Genomic DNA, 21,479 nt, shown 5'->3' with positions numbered 1-21,479 from the left:
ACACACCTGGGTTCAACTTCCAGTACCAAAATAATAAAATAAAATATAGCCAGGCGTGGTTGTGCACACTTGTAATCCCAGCATTCTGGAGGCTGAGATAGGAGGATCACTGATCGTGGACAGCCTCACCTACTTAGGGAGGCCCTTGGCAACTCAGTGAGACCTTGTTTCAAAATAAAGAATAAAAACTAGGGCCGGGGGTATAGCTCAGAGGTAGAATGCCCTTAGGTTCTAGCCTCATTACTGCAAAATAAATAAATAAATAAAATATAAAAAGGGCAAGGATTATAGCTCACAGGAAGTATACTCCTGGGTTCAATCCCCATTATGGCTCATATCCAGATACTAATAATATATAAACCTACACCTTGGGTAGCCTACCATTATGTCTATAATGCTTAAGAAATTAAAGACATTCTAAGTTTAAAAATCAATTAACAAAAGTTCTACAAAATATGTTAAATCCCACATAAACAAGTCAGTACTTGCTCAAATGTAGTAAGTTCCTTAAGCACTGAACGATTTTCCCCTAGTAATGTACCACTTTCTTTTGTGTTAAAGAATTTAAACACTGGAAACTGGAGTATAATAAAAACAGAACGCTCTTTAAGCTTTAAAAATATTATTTTAGTCTCAGATATATCAACTCTACACAGTTAAAGATAAGGATCCTAGGCAGGATCACGAGCCCCAATTTTCAGTTCTGATTCTGCAAATAAATGCTACAAGACTTTGTGCAAAGCATGTAATCCTGTAGAGTACTAGCCTTTCTATTAATGAAGCCTAATGTTCTTTTCAGTTCTAATATTGAGTTAAGATATTTTTAATTCACCTATCATACAATATTCTTTAGTATAAAACCTACTGAAATAAACACTGAATTCACTGAATTAACTCTGTGCTGTGTTACGAACCCTAGAATATGCCTCCTATTTAAACATTACAGGCAAAATATCTCTTAGAACTTCTATTTCAGCTAGTCATAGTCTATAGAGAATTAAAAACAAAGAATGGTAGCCAAGAATAATCAGCCATATTTGGAAATAGTTATTATGAGTTTGAAAAATAAACGAAACCTTAAATGTATAACAGCTCTTAAAATAAAGGCACAAGCTAAGCCGGGCGTGGTGGCACACGCTTGTAATCCCCGCGCTTGGGAGGCAGAGACAGGAGGATCGCGCAGGTTCGAAGCCTGCTGGCTTAGGAGACCCTGTTTCCAAATAAAAATGTAAAAATAGGTTTGGGAGTGTAGCCCAGAGGTAGAAGGGCTTCCAGGAACCCCAGTACCACCAAAATGAAAAAAAAAAAAAAAAAAAAAACAGTAATGAGAGTGACAGCATTAGGGCATATGAAATTTTTATTATATACTTATGTTCCATAAATGCCTATAGTCCTATCAATATAAGCCAGTGAGCTACATCATCTGAATCCTTAAAGAACCTTTACCTTTTTTTTTTTTTAAATGGTACTGGTGATTATTAAACTCAGGGGCATTCATTCTACCTCTGAGCTACACTTTCAGCCCATTTATTTTAAAACAGAATCTCACTAAGTTGCTGAGACTAGCCATGAACCCACGATTCTCCTGTCTTAGCCTACCAAGTGCTAGGATTACAGGCATATGTCACCATGCCCAGCTAAACTTTAACTTATGTAGGCCAAATTTAAACACCTGAAATATTAAATAAGTCATTAAAATCAGGCAAGGTGGTGCATGCTTGTAATCCCAGTACCTAGGAGGCTAAGACTGGATGATCACAGGTTCACAGCCAGCCTCAACCACTTAAGAGACCTTCAGCACCTTGTTTCAAAATGAAAAATAAAATACGGCTGGAGGTTTAGCTCAGCGGCACAATGTCCCTGGGTTCCATCCCCAGTACCACAATCAATCAATCATTAGCCGGACATAGTGGTGCACACCTGTAATTCCAGTATTTGGGACGCCGAGACTGAAAGATCGCAGGTTCCGCAACTTAACAATACTCTCAACAATTTAACAAAAACCTGTTTCCAAATTTAAAAAAAATAAATAAAATAGGGCCGGGGGTGTATCTTGGAGATAGACTCACCCTGAGTTCAATCCCCAGTATTGCAAAAAATTTTAAATACACCAAAGCAGAATATATTTGCACTCAATATCTATATTTCTTCTTTCCTTCTGGCACTGGGGACTGAACCTAAGGCCTTGCCCCTGCTAGGCAAGTGTTCTACCATTAAGCTCAAAAACATGATTAAATCAACTGTCTAATGAATGCTTACTATATATGCCAGGTAAGTGAAGGAAACACACACAGCTCAAGTTCTACCATGAAGAAGCACCCAAACTTATGAACAGAGACTAACAATAAATAAGAACAATGAAACATTCAGTATCAAGATTTGATAATTGCTCTTAGGAAATACTGAACAGTGACTCAACCATGAGAGGTACTCTGAATTCCACATACCTACGGCAACCATTCAATGTGGTATCAGCCCATTACCCTGAGTTTTATCTAAAAGCTATTTTGCTCAGCCTCCCAACTACTGTGACACCACATCTGGTTCTCTAAAAACTTTTAACAAAAATATAAGCTGAGAAGCCAGGTGTGGTGGTGCATACTTGTAATCCCAAAGGATCATGTTCAAGGACAGCTTCCATTACTTAGTGAGGCCCTTTGCAACTCAATGAGACCCTGTTTCAAAATAAAAAATAAAAGCCGGGCGTGGTGGCCCACGCTTGTAATCCCCGTGCTTGGGAGGCGGAGACAGGAGGATCCCGCTGGTTCGAAGCCAGCCTCGCTGGCTTAAGAGACTGTTTCCACATAAAAATGTTAAAAAATAGGTCTGGGAGTGTAGCCCGTGGGAGTGTATCCCGGAGGTAGAAGGGCTTCCAGGAACCCCAGTACCACCAAAAAAAAAAACAAAAAAACAAAATAAAGAATAAAAAATATGGCTGGGGGAACAGAGTTAGAAGGGTTCCATCCCGAATACCGTAAAAAAAAAAAAAAAAAAGATAGTTATACTTTGATGAAATTTAATAAAGTGTTGGAATAAAGAAAACTTGGCAGGGTTACAAATTTGGTCAGGGAAGGCCTCTGAACAGATGATACTTAAACATAAGTAAGAATATCGAAAGGCCAACAAAAATAAGATCCAGGTCAACAGATCTCCCCTGGCTCATGGTGGCGCATGGGGAGGCAGAGACCAGAGGATCACGGTTTGTGGGCAGCATCAGCTACTTAGCAAGGCCCTTCACAATTCGGTGAGACAGTTTAAAAAAATAAAAAGAATCGCCGGGAGTGGTGGCGCGCACGCTTGTAATCCCAGCATTCGGGAGGCTGAGACGGGAGGATCACGGTTCGCGGACAGCCTCAGCTACTTAGTGAGACCTCTGCAACTCAGTGAGACCCAGTTTCAAAATAAAGAATAAGCCGGGTGTGGTGGCCCACGCTTGTAATCCCCGCGCTTGGGAGGCACAGACAGGAGAATCGTGCAGGTTCGAAGCCAGCCGCGCGCTGGCTTAGGAGACCCTGTTTCCAAATAAAAATGTAAAAATAGGTTTGGGAGTGTAGCCCAGAGGTAGAAGGGCTTCCAGGAACCCCAGTACCACCAAACAACAACACAACAAACAAACAAACAAACAAAAAGAATAAAAAAATAGGGCAGGGGGTGTAGCTCGGAGGTCGAATGCCCCTGGGTTCCATCCCCAATACCGCAAAAAAAAAAAAAAAAAAAAAAAAAAGTAATATATAGGGCTTTGCCCCAGATTCACGATCCAAAAACTCTGGAATTGCCCAGCAACCTACATTCAACAAGTCCTCTACAGGAAGATCTTATCAGGGAATTGTCAGATTCTCCCCTAGGACATTTATTTGCCTTAGGACAAATCTGGGAGACTAGACAGGAAGATGGCTAATTAAAGACCAGCCTCTACAATTTTTTCAAGGGCTGGGGAGTAGCTCAGAGGTAGAATGTTTTGTGTTCAACCTCTGAGGCGCATGTGCATCACAGGTTCGAGGTCAGTCTCATTAACTTAGTGAGGATCTTGGCAACTTAATAAGATTCTGTCTCAAAATAAAAAATAAATTAGGGTTTGGGGTTGGCAGAGTAACTCAGAGGTAGAACGTCCTGGGTCCAATCCTCATTACCTTAAGAGAAGATATATCTTTGTCAACACATGATTCTTCTGGTTACCTTACTCAAAATTTACCTTATTCTTACCCTTTAACATATACCCTTTCAACAACCCAAGGCAATTAATATTTATTTCATATTTATCTCATTTCTTTTTTTCTTTTGTTTTTGTGGTACTGGGTATGGAATCCAGGGGCATTCTACCTCTGAGCTACATCCCCAGCCCTATTTCTTATTCTTTATTTTAAAACAGGGTCGCATTGAGTTGCAAAGGGCCTCCCTCACTAAGTAGCTAAGGCTGACAAACTGCATCTCATTCTCCCAAATGCTGGGATTACAAGACCACTTCCAGCTAAAGTGTATTTTAAAACCACCTAGCCAGGCATGATGGCACATGCTTTTAATTCCAATACTTGGGAGGCTGAGCTCGAGGACAACTTAGGCTGTCAGCAACTTTAGTGAGACCCTATTCCCAAATAATAAAATAAGAAGGACTAAGGGAGCCAGGCGTGGTGGTGCACACTTGTAATCCCAGCATTTGGAAGGCTGACACTAGAGGATTGTGGTTCGTGGACAGCCTCAGCTTCTTAGTGAGGCCCTCCACAACTCAATGAGACCCTGTTTCAAAATGAAGAATAAAAAATAGGGCAGGGGCTGTAGCTCAGAGATCAAATGCCTCTGGGTTCTATCCCCAGACCCACCCCCCACCCCCAAAAAAGGACTAAGGGTACAGCTTGGAGGTAAAATGCCCCTTGAGTTCAATGCCCAGTAACCCCCACACACACACACAGAGAGAAAATGTGGACTCTATGAAGAGAATAAATTGATGGAAAGAAAAGATTTAAGGTAAAGCCTAGCATGGTGGCGCACACTTGTAATCCTAATACTTGGGAGGCTGAGACAGGACAATCAAGGTTTGCAGCCAGCCTTAGCTACTTAGTGAGTCCCTTCACAATTTAGTGAGACTGTTTTCAAAATAAAGAATTAAAAATTATAGATCAGAAGTAGAATGCCCCTGGGTTCAATCCCTAACACCATTAAAAAAAAAAAAAAAAAAAAAAAAAGGTGGCTTAAAGCAGCAGAAACAAAAAGAATCAGAGAACTTCAAGATATACTTAAGATATTTTTTCCCTTTTATTTGGGGGGATGTGGTATACTCAGAAAAGCACAGAACAGACAAGAAATCATATCAATCCCAAACCATGTAGAGATTATACAGAAGAGCAAAAACTAGTAAAGAACAAGGAAAAGCACAGAAGGAAAGCCAGGAAAGTCAGTGTAATGTAAGTGAAAGTTAGCATGTTTGTTTGACTTAGGAAATGGTCAGCAGTAACCAAAACACCGAAATAAAGATACTAAAGCTTAGGTTTCTAGGCCAGCTCACAAAAGCTCTTTTAACCATAATACAGGTGAATTATAGCATTAGATTATTTTATCATGAAGCAGTACAGTAGTAATATAGCCAAACATGTGGCTCAAAACCATGATACCCTAATTCAAATCCCAGCTCTATTACTTATTAGCTTTGTGGCTCTAGGTATATTACCTAATGTCTCTTTCTGTGTCTTAGTTTCCTTGTCCATGAAAGGTAAAAAGAAGCCAGGCGTGGTGCTGCACGCTTGTAATCCCAGCATTCAGAGGTTGAGACCGGAACACTGAGGTTCTCAGACAGCCTCAGCTACTTAGTGAGGCCCTTTGCAACTAGTGAGACCCTGTTTCAAAAATAAAAACACTAAAAAATAGGGCTGGGTGTGTAGCTCAGAGGTACAATGCTCCTGGGTTCCATCTTCAGTACGGGGGGGCGGGGGGGGAAGGTACCTCAGGAAATTAAAGAATTAACAAGTGGGATGGCATCAAACTAAAAAGTTTCTTCTCATCAAAGGAAACCATCAAAAACCTAAAGAGAAAGCCTACAGAATGGGAGAAGATCTTTACCAGCCACCACTCAGATAGAGGGCTAATATCCAGAATATACCAAGAGCTCAAAAGACTCTACACTAGCAAAACAAATAACCCAATCAAGAAATGGGCAACTGAACTGAACAGACACTTCACAAAAGAAGAGACATAAATGGCCAATAGATAAATGAAAAGATATTCAATATCATTAACCATTAGGGAGATGCAAATCAAAACTATGCTGAGATTCCATCTAAACCCAATCAGAGTGGTAAGCATAAAGAACTCAAATTTTAACAACAAATGCTGGTGAGGATGTGGGGAAAGAGGAACTCTTTTACACTGTTGGTAGGAGTGCAAACTAGTTCAGCTGCTATGAAGATCAGTGTGGAGATTCCTTAGAAAACTGAGAATGGATCCACCATATGATCTGGCATTACCACTCCTGGGTATCTTCCCAAAGGGGTTGAAATCAGAGAATTATAGTAACATATGCATACCCATGTTCATAGCAGCACAATTGGTAATAGCCAAAATATGGAACCAACCTAGGTCTCCATCAACAGACGAATGGATTGCAAAATTATGGGAAATACACACAATGGAATTCTACTTGGCTATAAAAAAAAAATGTCAGTTGCAAGAAGATAGAAAGACCTGGAGAACAATTATGTTAAGTGAAATCAGCCAAGAACAGAAAGAGAGGGGAAGAAAGGGAAGAAAGATAGGAGAGGAAGAAGGCTGAGGTTGATTAATGAAGGAGCTATATCCGAATTTGTGTAAAAATATAAATATAGCATGGTTAACCTGGACACTCATTGTTGGGGGGGAGGGGAAAGGGAGGAGGGTACCAAGCATAGTCTGACTGTATGCCATTTTCAATATGTTCCACATAAAAAAAAAAAGAATACCTACATCAAAGGATCCTAAAAGGGTTAAATAGGCTAATGTGAGTCTATGTGACTTAAAGCTAATACAAATTAGTTATTCATAAGGTAAATATTCATAAGGTAAATAGTTGCTACTAAGAGAACACTATTTCTGTGGGAAAATACTTTATGAACCCCCCCCCAATACTGGTTATAGAACCCAGATGCATTCTACCTCTGAGCTATACTCCCAGCCCTATTTTTAATTTTTATTTTGAAACAGAGTCTTACTGAGTTGCAAAGGGCCTAAGTAGTTAAAGCCATCTGCGAACCGCGATCATCCTGTCTCAGCTTCCGAAATGCTGGGATTACAAGCGTGCGCCACCATGCCCGGCATACTTTCTGAATTTTAACAGCAGTTTATTTGAAATAATGTTTCACTGACTTGTGATTGTCCTTACTTCTTAGAAATTGTGATCTTACAAGACCTTTTTTCCAAACACTATGAAGGAAAATAGATTTAAAACTTATTCAATGCCAGGCATGGTAGCACACCCCTACATGGAAGGCTAAGACGGGAAGATTACAGGTTTGAGGCCAGCCTCAGCAATTTAGCAAGACCCTAAGCAACTTAGAGAGACCTTGTTTCAAAATAAAATATAAGCCGGGCATGGTGGCGCACGCTTGTAATCCCAGCATCTGGGAGGCGGAGACTAGAGGATCGCAGTTCACGGAGAGCCTCAGCTACTTAGTGAGGGCCTTCGCAATTCAGTGAGATCCTGTTTCAAAATAAAGAATAAGAAATTGGGCAGGGGTTGTAGCTCGGAGGTCAAATGCCTCTGGGTTCTATCCCCAGACCCGCAAATAAATAAATAAATAAATAAATAAATAAATAAATAAATAATAAAAGCCGGATTTGGCACACACCAGTAATCTCAGTACTTGGGAGGCTGAGACAGTAGGATGAGATTTGAGATTTGAGAGCCTCAGCAAGCAGAGACTCTCATCAACCAACTAAGAACCTGTTTCAAAATAAAATAGGGATACAGGTATAACTGAGGTAGACTGTCCCTGGGTTCAATCTCCAGTACTATAGGAAGGAAGGAAGGAAGGAAGGGAGTGAAGGAAAGGAAGAAAAAAGAAAGAAAATATAAAAAGAACTGGGCAGGCGTGGTGGCACATGTTTGTAGTTTATCATCTCAGTATTTGGAGGCTGAGACAGGAGGATCCAGGTTCTCAAACAGCCTCAGCTACTTAGTGAGGCCCCCTGCAACTTAGTCAGACAACGTTTCAAAATAAAGAATAAAAAATTGGGCTGGAGGTGTAGCTTAGAGGTAGAGGACATCTGGTTCAATCCCCAGCACCAAAATATTAAAAAAAAAAATGTTTAAGTATCCAAAGAGCTTGGGTGTGGTGCTGCACCCTAACAATCCCACTACTTGGGAGGTTGGGATAGGAGGATCACAGGTTCTTGGCCAGTCTCAGCTACTTAGTGAGGACACTCAGCAACTTAGGGAGACCCTGTTTCAAAATAAAGAATAACAATAGGGCTGGGGGTATAGCTCGGAGTTGTAGAATACCCTTAGGTTCCATCTCCAGTGCCACCAAAAAAAAAAAAGTATCCAAAGTAGCCAGACATGGTGATGCATGCATGCTTATAATCCCAGTACTTAGGAGGCTGAGACAGGAGGATCCCAGCTTCTCTGCCAGCCTCAGCTACTTAGTGAGACCTTTGCAACTTAGTGAGACCCTGTTTTAAAATAAAGAATAAAAAATAGGGAGCAGGGTGTGGTGGCACACATTTGTAATCCCAGCATGAGAAACTGAGGAAGGAGGATTGTGGTTTGAAGACAGCCTCAACTACTTAGTGCAGCCCTTTGCAACTGAGTGAGACCTTGTTCCAAAATAAAGAATAAAGTCGGGCGTGTTGGCGCATGCTTGTAATCCCAGCATTTGGGAGGCTGAGACAGGAGGATCTCAATTTGAGGACAGCCTTGTGAGACCCTGTTTCAAAATAAAGAGTAAAAAAGGGATGGGGGTGTAACTCGGAGGTAGAATGCCCCTGGGTTCAATCCCCAGTTCCTCAAAAATTAAAAAAAAAAAAAAAGTATCCAGGCCGGGCGTGGTGGCGCACGCTTGTAATCCCCGCGCTTGGGAGGCAGAGACAGGAGGATCGCGCAGGTTCGAAGCCAGCCGCACTGGCGTAAAAGACCCTGTTTCAAAAATATAAAATAGGTCTGGGAGTGTAGCCCGGAAGTAGAAGGGCTTCCAGGAACCCCAGTACCACCAAAAAAAAAAAAAAAAAAAGGTATCCAAAGTATATTCAAACAAACTGGGTGTAGTGGCATAATGTAATCCCAGCATTCGGGAGGCTGAGACCCAGAGGATCACGGTTCGCGGACAGCCTCAGCTACTTAGTGAGGCCCTCTGCAACTCAGTGAGACTCAGTTTCAAAATAAAGAATAAAAAATAGGGCAGGGGGTGTAGCGGAGGTAGAATGCCCCTGGGTTCCATCCCCAGACCCGCAAAAAAAAAAAACACAAAAACAAAACAAACAAACAAAAAAACAAAGTATATTCAAACAAATATCCTTTCACGGAGAAGGCATACCATTTTTAGAGAAAGTAGAACATCTTTAGAGAGGCTAATCATTATTTTGGTTTGGTTTTGTACTAGGGACTGACTCTACCTCCAACCTTATTTTATTTTTATTTTGAAACAGGGTGTTACTAGTTTGATATAGTCTCAACTACTTGCTAAGGCTCTCCTCAAACCTGTGATCCTCCTGTCTCAGCTTCCCAAATACTGGGATTTCAGGTGTGTACCACTACACCCAGCTATTACTTTAGATTTTTTGAAGAAGTACCAATCACACTCCTTACACACTTATGCTACAATCAGAAAAAAATTATGAGCTGGGCATGGTGGCACATGTTTGTAAATCCCAGCATTTGGGAGGCTGAGACAGGAGGATCGCGGTTTGTAGACAGCCTTAGCTACTTAGTGAAGCCTTCTGCAACTCAGTGCAACCATTTCAAAATAAAAATAAAAAACAGGGCCAAAGGTGTAGGTAGCTCAGAGGTAGATTGCCTAGGTTCCCCAGGACTGGGGGAAAAAAAAAAAAAATATATATATATATATATATATCTTAGAAATCCTAAAAACAGGTAGGATTTAAAACCATGTTCCAAGCCAGGCATGGTGGCACATGCTTGTAATCCCAGCATTCAGGAGGTTGACGAACAGCCTCAGCTACTTAGTGAAGGCCCTTTGCAACTCAGTGAGACCCTTTTTCAAAATAAAGAATAAAAAATAGAGATGGGGGTGCAGCTTGGAGTTAGAATGCCCCTGGATCCTATCTCCAGTACTGAAAAAAAAAAAAAAAAAAGTTCCATTCAGTCATTTTCTGGTGCATATTCAAATATAGAGGAAAAACCTATCATACATCTATCATCACCCTGATAAAACAGCATGACCTGTTCTCTTCTGCACAAGATATAAAAATTGAGTAGAGGCAGGCGTGGTGGCGCACGCTTGTAATCCCAGCATTTGGGAGGCTGAGACCGGAGTATCGCGGTTCACGGACAGCCTCAGCTACTTAGTGAGGCCCTCTGCAACTCACTGAGACCCTGGTATTCAAAATAAAGACTAAAATAGGACAGGAGGTGTAGCTCAGAGGTCGAATGCCCCTGGGTTTCATCCCCAGATCCTCAAAAAAAATAAAAATAAATAAATAAATAAAATAAAAATTGAGTAGAGAAAGGGACAGGTGTGGTTTACAAGTTCCTGATGATTATCTTTCTTCTTTCCCGAAGCATACAAAGATACCTATAGAACCTGAAACAGTTCCCCGAAAGGTATGTCCAACTGCATGGTAATTGGCCAAGAGCATTCAACTCCTAAAACTGAGAAAAGGACAAACAAATGGGATTTATATGACCAGTTCATCATATACCTGAACTTCCCAAATATCTACCAAGTACTATTTTAGAAATTTCAACCAGGCATGACAGCGAATGCTTGTAATCCCAGTACTTGGGAGGCTGAGACAGGAGGAGAGCAGGTTCAAAGCCAGCCTCAGCAACTTTTGAGGTCCACTACAACTCAGTGAGACTTTGTCTCAAAATAAAGAATAAAAACATGGGCCTAGCTAGGTGGTGCAGGCTTTTAATCCCATGTTTGGGTGGCGGAGACAGGGTGGCGAACACAGGAGTATCACGCAGTTTCAAAACCAGCCTTGCTGGCTTAAGAGACCCTGTTTCCAAATAAAAATATAAAAATAGGTCTGGGAGTGTAGCCCGGAGGTAGAAGAGTTTCCAGGAACCCCAGTACCACCAAAAACAAAAAAGGGGGGGGGGCTGGGGGTATAGCCTGGAGGAAGAATGTCCCTGGGCTCAATCCCCAGTACTGCAAAAAAAAAAAAGAAGAAGAAGAAGAAGAAGAAGAAGAAGATGAAGAAAAGAAAAAAGGGAAAAAAGAAGTTTCAGGTTCAGGGACCAGAAACCTCTATAAGCCCTATTTAAGGAAAAAACACTGGAGTTTCTCATTCTTAATTTGTCAGCTACTAAAACAATAGAACTAATATGATGGAGTTGTCCTGTCCAGAAAAGTATTGTTTTGAACTATGGAAATTTGTTTAACACACACTTCACCATCAAGTGACAAAAATGTTGCTCAAGCAAAGACATACAGTAGGATTGTCAGTAACGACTGCATATCATTGCCATCTGTCAGCTTCCGAGTAGGTTACGGGAAACAAGGTGTCAGACAGGCTAATTCTTTATGGATAAGTACCCATATTACATCATCACAGCCAGCACTCATTTGCACCTCCAGAAGAAACTGCCACTGAGGGGAACAAAAACATTCAACTGACACGTGAATTACAAGAAACATCCTGAAATATTAGAAAAGATTAAGCTTCTGAAATTAAGTTTTAAAGGATATCAAAAGACTTACAGGCAAATTTAAGAGATGGCATTTTTGATGTAACTAAAATCAGAAGTCATTTCCCAGTTTGAAGAATAAAATGAGGTACAATTAAGAAGTGTGAGCAGCCCTGTACAGATGGCCCGATCCTTAAGGCAAGATGTTAACAAAGCAGGTTTGTGGAGGAGGGGAAAGCCTGCATTTTTATGCTATAATTTGACCCCACTCCCCAAATGTTTTTAAGGTGGGAAGAGTGGTTAGCATTTAAGAATCAGTAACTTCTAATGAGCAGAAAATACATGTTTCAAGTCAATCTTCTTACTGTTTTCAAATATGCTTGGGAAGTCGTTCCGTGTTACTGTGATTAATAACATTTGGAAAACATTACAAGTAGATTTTCATTTTTCCCCTAAGAAGTATTCTGCTAAAAGAAATAACAGAAGTAACTAGGTATCAATACAATTTCATTTACCTAATATTTTTCATTTAAAACACAAAAACGCTGCATAAATGCCTATCAGTGCTGTTCACTGAACAGAAAATAATTTTAATTTGTAAATTATCATATTCAATGCAAAATCGACTTGGAAAATAATGGCTAAATTACCACCAAAAAGAAATAATGGGAGTAGTGCCAAGTGCCTTTCATAAAACTCCTCAAAGTGGCTTACTTAGATAAAATACAAAATCATGGCTATTTTGGAAAGGTCTGCGCATTTAATCATATAGTTTCAAACTGGCACAGCATATTTCTTTAAAATTTCAGGTCTTTTAAACAAAGGGCCTAAATTTTTCTAAGAAGGCTTATTTTCCTTTTCTTAAAGCAGCTTTTTCTTCCTTTCACAAACATCCCAAGGTACAAAGACAAAGACCAGCCACTCTTCACACATATTCTCCAAATCATGAGCGTGGAACTTTCCCCCAAAACAAAGGAGATAATCTGGAACATTGTAATAATGTGTACAGTACCAAAAAAAAAAAAGTTCACTTCTGTCGTGAAAATAACGAAAAACCTGATGAGATCATATAGCCACGAAGCTTCCTGTTGGTAGCCGAGGATGAAGTCATTAGCAACCCAGGATTCCCTGGTCCTGGTAATCAGAAGCTGCACCTACCAGATTCAGTATTGTTCGGGAGAGGTGGCTTTAAAACACCCGGCTCTCAAATCCTCCAAACCAGACCACGCCTTCCAGTTATCATTCAAATAGGACCGTTTTAAACTGTGGCACTACTACACTTTCCCCGAGAGCTTAAGTATCGAGCGGGATCCACTATTTTAGATGCTCTTGGTCATGCTGGAGGAAAGATGAACTCTTGAACCCCGGGCTACATAATGAACCCAGGCTTATTTCAGAAGCCGAGATGGAGAAGCATGCTTGGGCTCCTCCACCTTTATGGCCTTCACTGATCGCCAGCTCCCAATCTCTGCCCCGCTCCTCGTCACCCCAAGGCACAGAAAGCAGAGAGAGATCCCTTACTTCCTGCTGTTGTTAAAAGGGGAGGAAACCCGAGAGCAACTCTGAACGCGTGGAAGCCAATTCGCTTAGTCTTGGCTGCCACTGCCAACATATGTCACCCAGCCCCAGCCCGCGTTCCCGCCCGCCGGGCCCCCTTCCCGGCCCGCGCTCCACGGCTTCTCCCGCCGCCCGGCCCCGCGGGGACCCCGGGAGCAGGGGCCGCGGCTCGGCGCTCCGCCCCTCCCCCACGCCGCCCGAGCCCCAAGACCACATTGTCGGCCACCCGGGCTCCGATACAATGGAATGTCACGGCCCCGCACCGCCGGGCCCCTGGTCCTCCGGGACCCCGAGTAGAGCCGCGACCCCAAACTTCACCGCGGGAGGGTCCAGGACGGGGGGGGGGGCTGCGCCCGCGACTCCCGCCCGGCCCTCGCGTCCGCCCGGCCCCCCACCCAGCCGGGACCACCCGCCGCCATCCCGAGGCGCGGCAGGCCCAGCGGAGGGCGCCCGGCGGCCGGCCCGGGGGCGCAGGCCCGCGCCCCCCGCCCTACCTGGCCTTGAGGCTGGGGCTGCTGCAGCCGGGGCTGGAGGCGGCGGCCGGGGCGCGGGGCTCGTAGGCCCAGGCGGGGGCCGGGGGCGGCGCGGCGGCGCTGGGGGCGGCGGCGGGGGGCGCGGGGGGCGCGGGCGGCGGGTCGGCGAAGTCGGCGGGCGCGTAGCTCCGGTCCATCGCGGGCGGCGGCGGCGGGGGCTCCGCGGGGCGCGGGCGCGGCGGGGCGGAGGACGCGGCGGCGGCCCCTCACATGGCCCTGCGGCGCGCGGGCGGCGGCGGCGGCGGCGGCGGCGGCGGCGGCGGGGCGGGGCGGCCCGGCCTGGGCGTCAGGGCAGCGGCGGCACGCGCGGCCGGGCTCTCGCGCGGCGGCGGCGGCGGCGGCCGCGGCGCCCCATGTTGGTGGATTTCCCAGGATGCACCTCCCGCCGCCGCCCCGCCCCGCCCGCGCCCCGCGCCCGCCGCTCCGCGGGGCAGGGGCCGGGCCGGCCGGCCGGGCGGGCGGGCGGGGGCGCGTGGGGGGGCGGCGAGCCAACGGGAGGGGCTGCTTCGCCCCCGGGGCACTGGGGAGGGGCTCGTTCCCAAGACTCTGGCCCCGAGTTGCGGTTTCTTTCTCTGCGCTCCCAAGCAGACATCACTAAAAGCTGTTCCGCAGTGCCGCGGACTCCTTTTTCCTGCCCGCAGCGGACGCTGGGCTGCAGGACCCCTTTTCCTGCTGCTCGGCGGAGATTTATATTCAAAGCGATTCAAATTCAAACTTATTATTTTCCAGTCCTCGCTCAAAGGGCCTTTCCCAGGGGTTCTTATTAGCCGTCCCCACCCCCACCTTGGGGATTTTCTCACTCTGGATGGCTGAATCTTGCATCCCAAAACAAATACTGCCTCTTCATTGATTAATCCAACTACCATCTGGCTGGCCTTGATTACAACAAATTTAAACTCGCCATGCACTGCGTGTTGCGGTTTCTTGGTCGAGATTTGGAACCTCTACAGGATCCTACCCAAACATTTCTTATCTGACTTCCTAGCTGTTGGGCATGAGGTAATTTAATGACTGTTTGAGGTTTATCTGTTGCATATCGCGAGTTGTTGTGAGTAGTGAAATTACGGGATGGCAGAAATCGTTTGGCCCTTAAGCCATAAATTGAAAGTTAAGGTAACAATGAAGTTTATATTTAATGACCGCATCTTTAAAAAATCAATATTGGTTTTAACACCTATTATATGCTTAGCACAGAAATCTATCCCTCAAGATAAGCCTAACTTAAAGGTTTAAGCAAATCAGACGGGCGAAAACAAGACCTAATAAACTTGATACACTATCTCTGTTGACCATTTAAGAAGCATTTTAGACTTCAGTACTACCCGGCACTGCATCTGCTAATCCTTCCGTGGTTAATTTTTTTCCGCGAGATTCTGTTTTCCTCCAGGAGCCTACCTCCTTTTGTTCCTATTCATTCGTTTCTGTAAGCCCTTCTGCACCTGTGATGTTAGGAGCCTGGGCGCCGTTGGGGAAGCAAAGTAAGTAGTGGTTATTTGCAAATGAATTCAAACGTTTGGACTGCTGTGACCTTGCCAATTTTATGTTAATTAAAGTAGGCATTAACCGCGAATATCTTTGAAAAGAGATTTGCCTTGGGGAAGGAATTTGCCAAATCTGAGGTCCTACAGAGAAATAAACAAAAATCTTCACTACAACATTTACTTTTTTTTTTTTTCCTGCAGACTGAAACTCTGGAACCTAAGTGAAACAAGTTTTCACTACTAGCTATTATATTTAAAGTACGTTTGTGAGCACTAAAGTTTTGTCTCTGTGGAAAGTAAAGGAAATGAAGTGGCATATTATAAATGTTTTATAGCAATTAAGTTTGAGATACCCATGACTGGTACTCAGAGTGACTGCGGCACCAAAGAGGTGGCAATAAAACCTTTATAGTCCCTCACATCATTATTTAGTTTATGCCACATGAACCTGAGTAAAGAAAAGTTTTAGTGAAAAAAAAATTTTTTTTTTGGTACTAGGAGGTTGAACCCAGGGGCTCTCTCCCTCCAAGCTACACCCCCAGCCCTATTTTTAATTCTTTATTTTGAAACAGGGTCTAACTAAGTTGGAGAGGCCTCACGAAATAGCTGAGGCTGACCACCAACCTGCAAAGCTGCTCATCTCCTGTCTCAGCCTCCCAAGTACTGGGATTACAAGCATGTGCCACCATGCCCAGCTAGTGAGTATTTTAAAATAATGTTACTCTGAGCAAAGCATGGTGGTGCATGCCTGTGAACCCAGTACTTGGGAGGCTGAAAAAGGAGGCACTTTTGAGACCTGCCGCAGCAATTTACTGAGACTCACAGCCACCTAGTAAGACTATTTCAAAACAACAACAAAAAAGGGCTGGGGGTTTAGTTCAGAGGTCCCTGTATTCAATTCCCAGTTTTAAAAAAAAAAGCTGGGCATGGTGGTGCATGCTTGTAATCCCAGTACTTTGGAGACTGAACTAGGAGGATCACACAGGTTCGAAGCCAGCCTCAGCTACTTAGTGAGGCTCTCAGCAACTTAGTAACTTAGTGAGACCCTTTTTCCAAATAAAATATAAAATAGGTTGGGGTGTAGCCCAGAGGTAGAAGACTCCTTGGTTCCATCCCCATTACCCCCCCCACACACACACACACAAAAGAATAAAAAGAAATAGGGCGAGTGGGGCGTGGTGGTACACGTTTGTAATCCAAGCCATTCCAGAGACTGAGACTGGAGGATCAGGGTTCGTGGACAGCCCACTACTTAATGAGGTGAGCCCCTTTGCAACTTAGTGAGACCCTGTTTCAAAATAAAGAAAAAATAGGACTGGGCTGGGGGATGTATCTTGGAGGTAGAATGCCCAGGGGTCCCTCTCTCAAAAAAAAAAAAAAAAAAGTTTAAATTACAGGGGTAAGTCGGGCGTGGTGGCGCACACTTGTAATCCCCACACTTGGGAGGCTGAGACAAGAGGATCACACGGGTTTGAAGCCAGCCTCAGCTACTTAGTGAGGCTCTCAGCAACTTAGTGAGACCCTGTTTCCAAATAAAATATTAAAAAGGTCTGGGAGTATAGCCTGGAGGTAGAAAGCCTCTGGGTTCCACCCCCAGTACCACCAAAAATAAATAAATAAATAAATAAATAACAGGGGTAGCACACACTTGTAAATCCCAGCATTTGGGAGGCTGAGACAGGAAGATCGCAGTTTGAGGCCAGCCTCAGCTATTCAGTGGGGCCTTTGCAACTCAGTGATATCCTGTTTCAAAATAAAGAATAAAACTAGGGCTGGGGATATAGTTCAGAGGTAGAATGCCCCTGGGTTCCATCCCCAGTACCACAAAAGTCAATCAATCAATTAAAAAAATAAGGCTGGGAATGAATCTAAGAGGTAAAATGCCCCTGGGTTCAATCGCCCAGTACTAAAAACAAAAGGCCAGGTGTGGTGGCACAGGTTTGTGATCCCAGTACTTGGGAGACTGAGACAAGAGGATCTCAGGTTCATAGCTAGATTCAGCTATTTTTTTTTGTGTGTGTGGGGGGGGGGCTTGGGGGGTCTGGGGATGGAACCCAGGGGCATTTGACCTCGGAGCTATACCCCCTGCCCTATTTTTTATTCTTTATTTTGAAACCGGGTCTCACTGAGTTGCAGAGGGCCTCACTAAGTAGCTGAGGCTGTCCACTATTTAGTGAGGCCCTCCACAACTTAGTGAGTCCTTGTTTCATGATAAAGAAAAAGCTGGGTGTGGTGGCTCACACTTGTAATCCCAGCATTTGGGAGGTTAAGATAGGAGGATCTCAGTTTGAGGACAGCCTCAGCTACTTAGGCCTTTTGCAACTCAGTGAGAACCTGTTTCAAAATAAAGAATAAAAATTAAAAATGGGGCTGGGAGTGTAGCTTAGAGGTAAAATGCCCCTGGGTTTCATCCCCAGTACAGCCAAGAAAAAAAAAGAAAAAGAAAAAGAAAAAAGAAATAATACATCTTCCAGAACATTTCCTCAGCTCCCTAGGAAAAACCCACTACTTCCTTTTCAAATCCCATATGGTGCTTTGTTCCAATTGCTATTATATTTAACACTATCATATTGTATTGCAATTAATTACTTATCTTTTTTTCTTCCTTTGATTGAACCCAGGGATTTACCTCCAAACTACATCCCCAGCTCTTTTCATTTTTTATTTGAGGGTCTCACTAAGTTGCTCAAGCTGGCTTCAAACCTGTGCCCTTGTGACTTCTGGCACTATATATTGGGCTCAACATACATGATTTTTTTTTTAGTACTGGGAATTGAACCAAGGGTTTTTCTACCACTTAGCTACCCTCTCGCAGTCTGTTTGTTTGTTTGTTTGTGTTTTGGTACCGGGAATGTGTGTTATTGGCAATTGAACCCAGGAGATTTCTAGCTCTTAGCTACATACCCAGCCCTATTTTATTTTTATCTTGAAACAAGATCTAGATAGGTAGATGAAAGTCTGACTACCTGCTGAGGCTGTCCTTGAACCTGCTAACCTCCAGTCTCAGCCTCCCAAGTACTGGGATAACAGTCAGCACCACCACACCCTGCTCGATACTAGGGACTGAACCCAGGAGACATTCTACTTCCTAGCTACACCCAGTCCTTTTTGGTTTTTATTTTGAAACAGGATCTTCCTGTGGTGGGGGTGGCATGCACACCTGTAATCCTAGTACTTGGGAATGCTGAAACAGTAGGATTTGCAGGTTCAAGGCCAGCCTCATCAATTTAGCAAAGCCCTCAACAATTCATTTACTTGTTTGTTTGTTTTTGAGGTAGCAAGGATGGAACCCAGGGGCATTGTTTGTTTTGGTACTGGGGATGTGTGTGTTACTGGCAATAACCCAGGATATTCTACCGCCAAGGGAACACCCCCCAGCCCTATATTTTAGTTTTTTTTTTTTGTTTTGTTTTGGTACTGGGGATGGAACCCAGGGACATTTTACCTTCAAGGGATACCTCCAGCCCTATTTTTTATTCTTTATTTTTTGAAATAGGGTCTCACTGAGTTGGAAAGGGCCTAAATAGCTGAGGCTGTTTTTGAACCGTGATCCTCCCAAATACTGGGATTATAAGCATGCGCCACCATGCCCAGCTTGTCTTTTTATTTATTTATATATGTATGTATGTATGTATGTATGTATGTATGTATTTTTTGGTGGTACTGAGGTTGCTGGAAACCCTTCTACCTCCGGGCTACACTCCCAGACATATTTTACACTTTTTATTTGGAAACAGGGTCTCTTAAGCCAGCTAGGCTGGCTTCGAACCTGATAGATTCTCCTGTCTCTGCCTCCCAAGCACGGGGATTACAAACTTGCGCTACCATGCCCGGTGTTTTATTATTATTATTATTATTATTATTATTAGCGGTATTGGGGTTCCTGGAAGCCCTTCTATCTCCAGGCTACACTCCCAGACCTATTTTATATTTTTTTATTTGGAAACAGGGTCTCTCAAACCAGCACAATCCTCCTGTCTCCGCCTCCCAAGCGCGGGGATTACAAGCGTGCACGTCACCACGCCCGGCTTGTCTTTTTATTTTTGAAATAGGGTCTCACTGAGTTGCAAAGGGCCTCACTAAGTAGCTGGGGCTGTTTTGAACCACGATCCTCCTGTCTCAGCCTCCCAAATACTGGGATTATAAGCGTGCACCACCACACCCGGCTTGTCTTTTTATTTTTGAAACCGGGGCTCACTGAGTTGCAAAGGGCGTCACTAAGTAGCTGAGGCTATCTGTGAGCCAACCACAATCCTCTTGGTTTACTCCTCCCTGAATGCCACCCCGCCTGCCCTCAGCAATTTAGTGAGACCCTGTTTTTTTTTTTTTAATTGGTGCATTGTAATATGTATCACATTGGAGTACAAGACTTGAGAGGATATACAAGCACACATCATCCAATTAGCCCTCATCCAGCCCCCATCCCATTCCCTCCCTCTCCCTCAATCCCATGCTTGTTTGGTGATTAATTTTAATACATTTGTTTATGTACCTCCTGTGTTTTAATGAGGTTCCATCCTCCCCTACTCCATACCCTCTGATTGGTCACCTTAGTTGCTTCACTTGACCTCTTCCTGTTGTCCCTTTCCTCCTAGTTTTTGCTGATTAGGGGGAGCATCTGATTTTTATTTTCTGCGATATTTCTCTGTGCATGCCGTGTTGCAAGTACTGATCCCACTCTCGACGGCCCCAGTAGTGGCCTGGCTACCCGGTGGACTGATCCAGAGCTCGCTGGCTCAAGCAGCGGCCTTGCCTCATGGGAGGCCCCGATTCTGGTCTCGCTGGCCCCGACACCAGCCTAACCCCTCAGCTGGCTCCGATCCTGGCCTCGGAGGCCCCAGTAGCGGCCTTGCCTCACAGCGGGCTCCGATGCCGGCCATTGGCCCCAGCACCGGCCTAACCCCTCAGCAGGCTCCGATCCTAGCCTTGGAGGCCCCAGCATTGGCCTAGCCTCACGGCAGGCTCCGATCCCAGCCGTGGAGGCCCCAGTAGCGGCCTTACCTCCTGTCAGGCTCCGATGCCAGCCGTTGGCCCCAGCATCGGCCTAACCCCTCGGCAGGCTCCGATCCCGGCCTCAGAGGCCCCAGCACCGGTCTTGCCTCACAGCAGGCTTTGATGATGGCCTCGCTGGCCCCAGCCCCGGTCTAACCCCTCGGCAGGCTCCTATCTGACCTCAGAGGCCTCAGTAGCGGCCTTGCCTAGTGAGACCCTGCTTTAAAATAAAATAGGTCTGGGTTTAAACCTTAGTACTGCAAAAAGAAAAAGAAGACAGAAGAAGGAAGAAGAGGAGGAGGAAAAAACAAAGTCTCACTAATAGCTGAAGCTCACCTGAAACCTGCTGTCCTCCTGTCTCAGCCTCCCAAGTACTGGGATTACAGACATGTACCACCACACCCAGCTTCCTTTTATTTATGTATTTATGTATTTATGTACTTATTTATTTTTGCGGGTCTGGGGATGGAACCCAGGGGCATCGACCTCTGACCTCCGAGCAACAGCCCCTGCCTTATTATTTTTTTATTCTTTATTTTGAAACCAGGTCTCACTGAGTTGCAGAGGGCCTCACTAAGTAGCTGAGGCTGTCTGCGAACCGATCTTCCAGTCTCAGCCTCCCGAATGCTGGGATTACAAACATGCACCACCACACCTGGCTTTCCATTTATTTATTTATTTATTTATTTATTTATTTATTTATTTATCGTGGGTCTGGGGATGGAACCCAGAGGCATTTGACCTCCAAGCTACACCCCCTGCCCTAATTTTTTTATTCTTCATTTTGAAACAGGGTCTCACTAAGTTGCGGAGGGTTTCACTAAGTAGCTGCCACAAACCACGATCCTCCGGTCTCAGCCTCCCGAATGCTGAGATTACAAACATGTGCCACCACAATCAGCTCCTTTTATTTTTTATTAAGAGACATAATCTCACTAGCCGAAGCTGGCCTTGAACTTGCTATCATCTCCTGCCTCAGCTTCCTTAGTCACTGGACCTGTGCCCATAACACACCTGATTGTTTAATAATAAATACACGTGCTAATTTTAAAATATGCACTCACTGCTAGACATGGCATCACACACCAATAATCCCAGTACGTGGGAGGATGAGATGAGAGGATTGCAGGTTAGAGGACATCCTCA

General features: G+C 44.4%; 1 protein-coding gene across 5 annotated transcripts in view; it reads right to left on the bottom strand.

Moving 5' to 3' along the window:
- QSER1 (glutamine and serine rich 1) overlaps positions 1 to 13,997 on the bottom strand; it is a gene marked incomplete at both ends in the record, with an annotated part of 72,477 nt that extends 58,480 nt beyond the window's left edge. For all 5 annotated transcript variants that reach the window (XM_080717200.1, XM_080717202.1, XM_080717201.1 and 2 more), the window contains one exon: positions 13,822 to 13,997. In XM_080717200.1, coding sequence (XP_080573326.1) covers positions 13,822 to 13,997 — 176 coding nt within the window. The remainder of the gene's footprint in view (positions 1 to 13,821) is intronic.
- Between the last annotated feature and the right edge of the window lie 7,482 nt (positions 13,998 to 21,479).

Source organism: Muscardinus avellanarius (genome assembly GCF_963383645.1).
Source record: "Muscardinus avellanarius genome assembly, chromosome: 1".
NCBI classification, from domain to species: Eukaryota; Metazoa; Chordata; class Mammalia; order Rodentia; family Gliridae; genus Muscardinus; species Muscardinus avellanarius.
The sequence above is the reverse complement of the archived record's forward strand: the minus strand, read 5'-3'. Positions and strand labels throughout refer to the sequence as shown.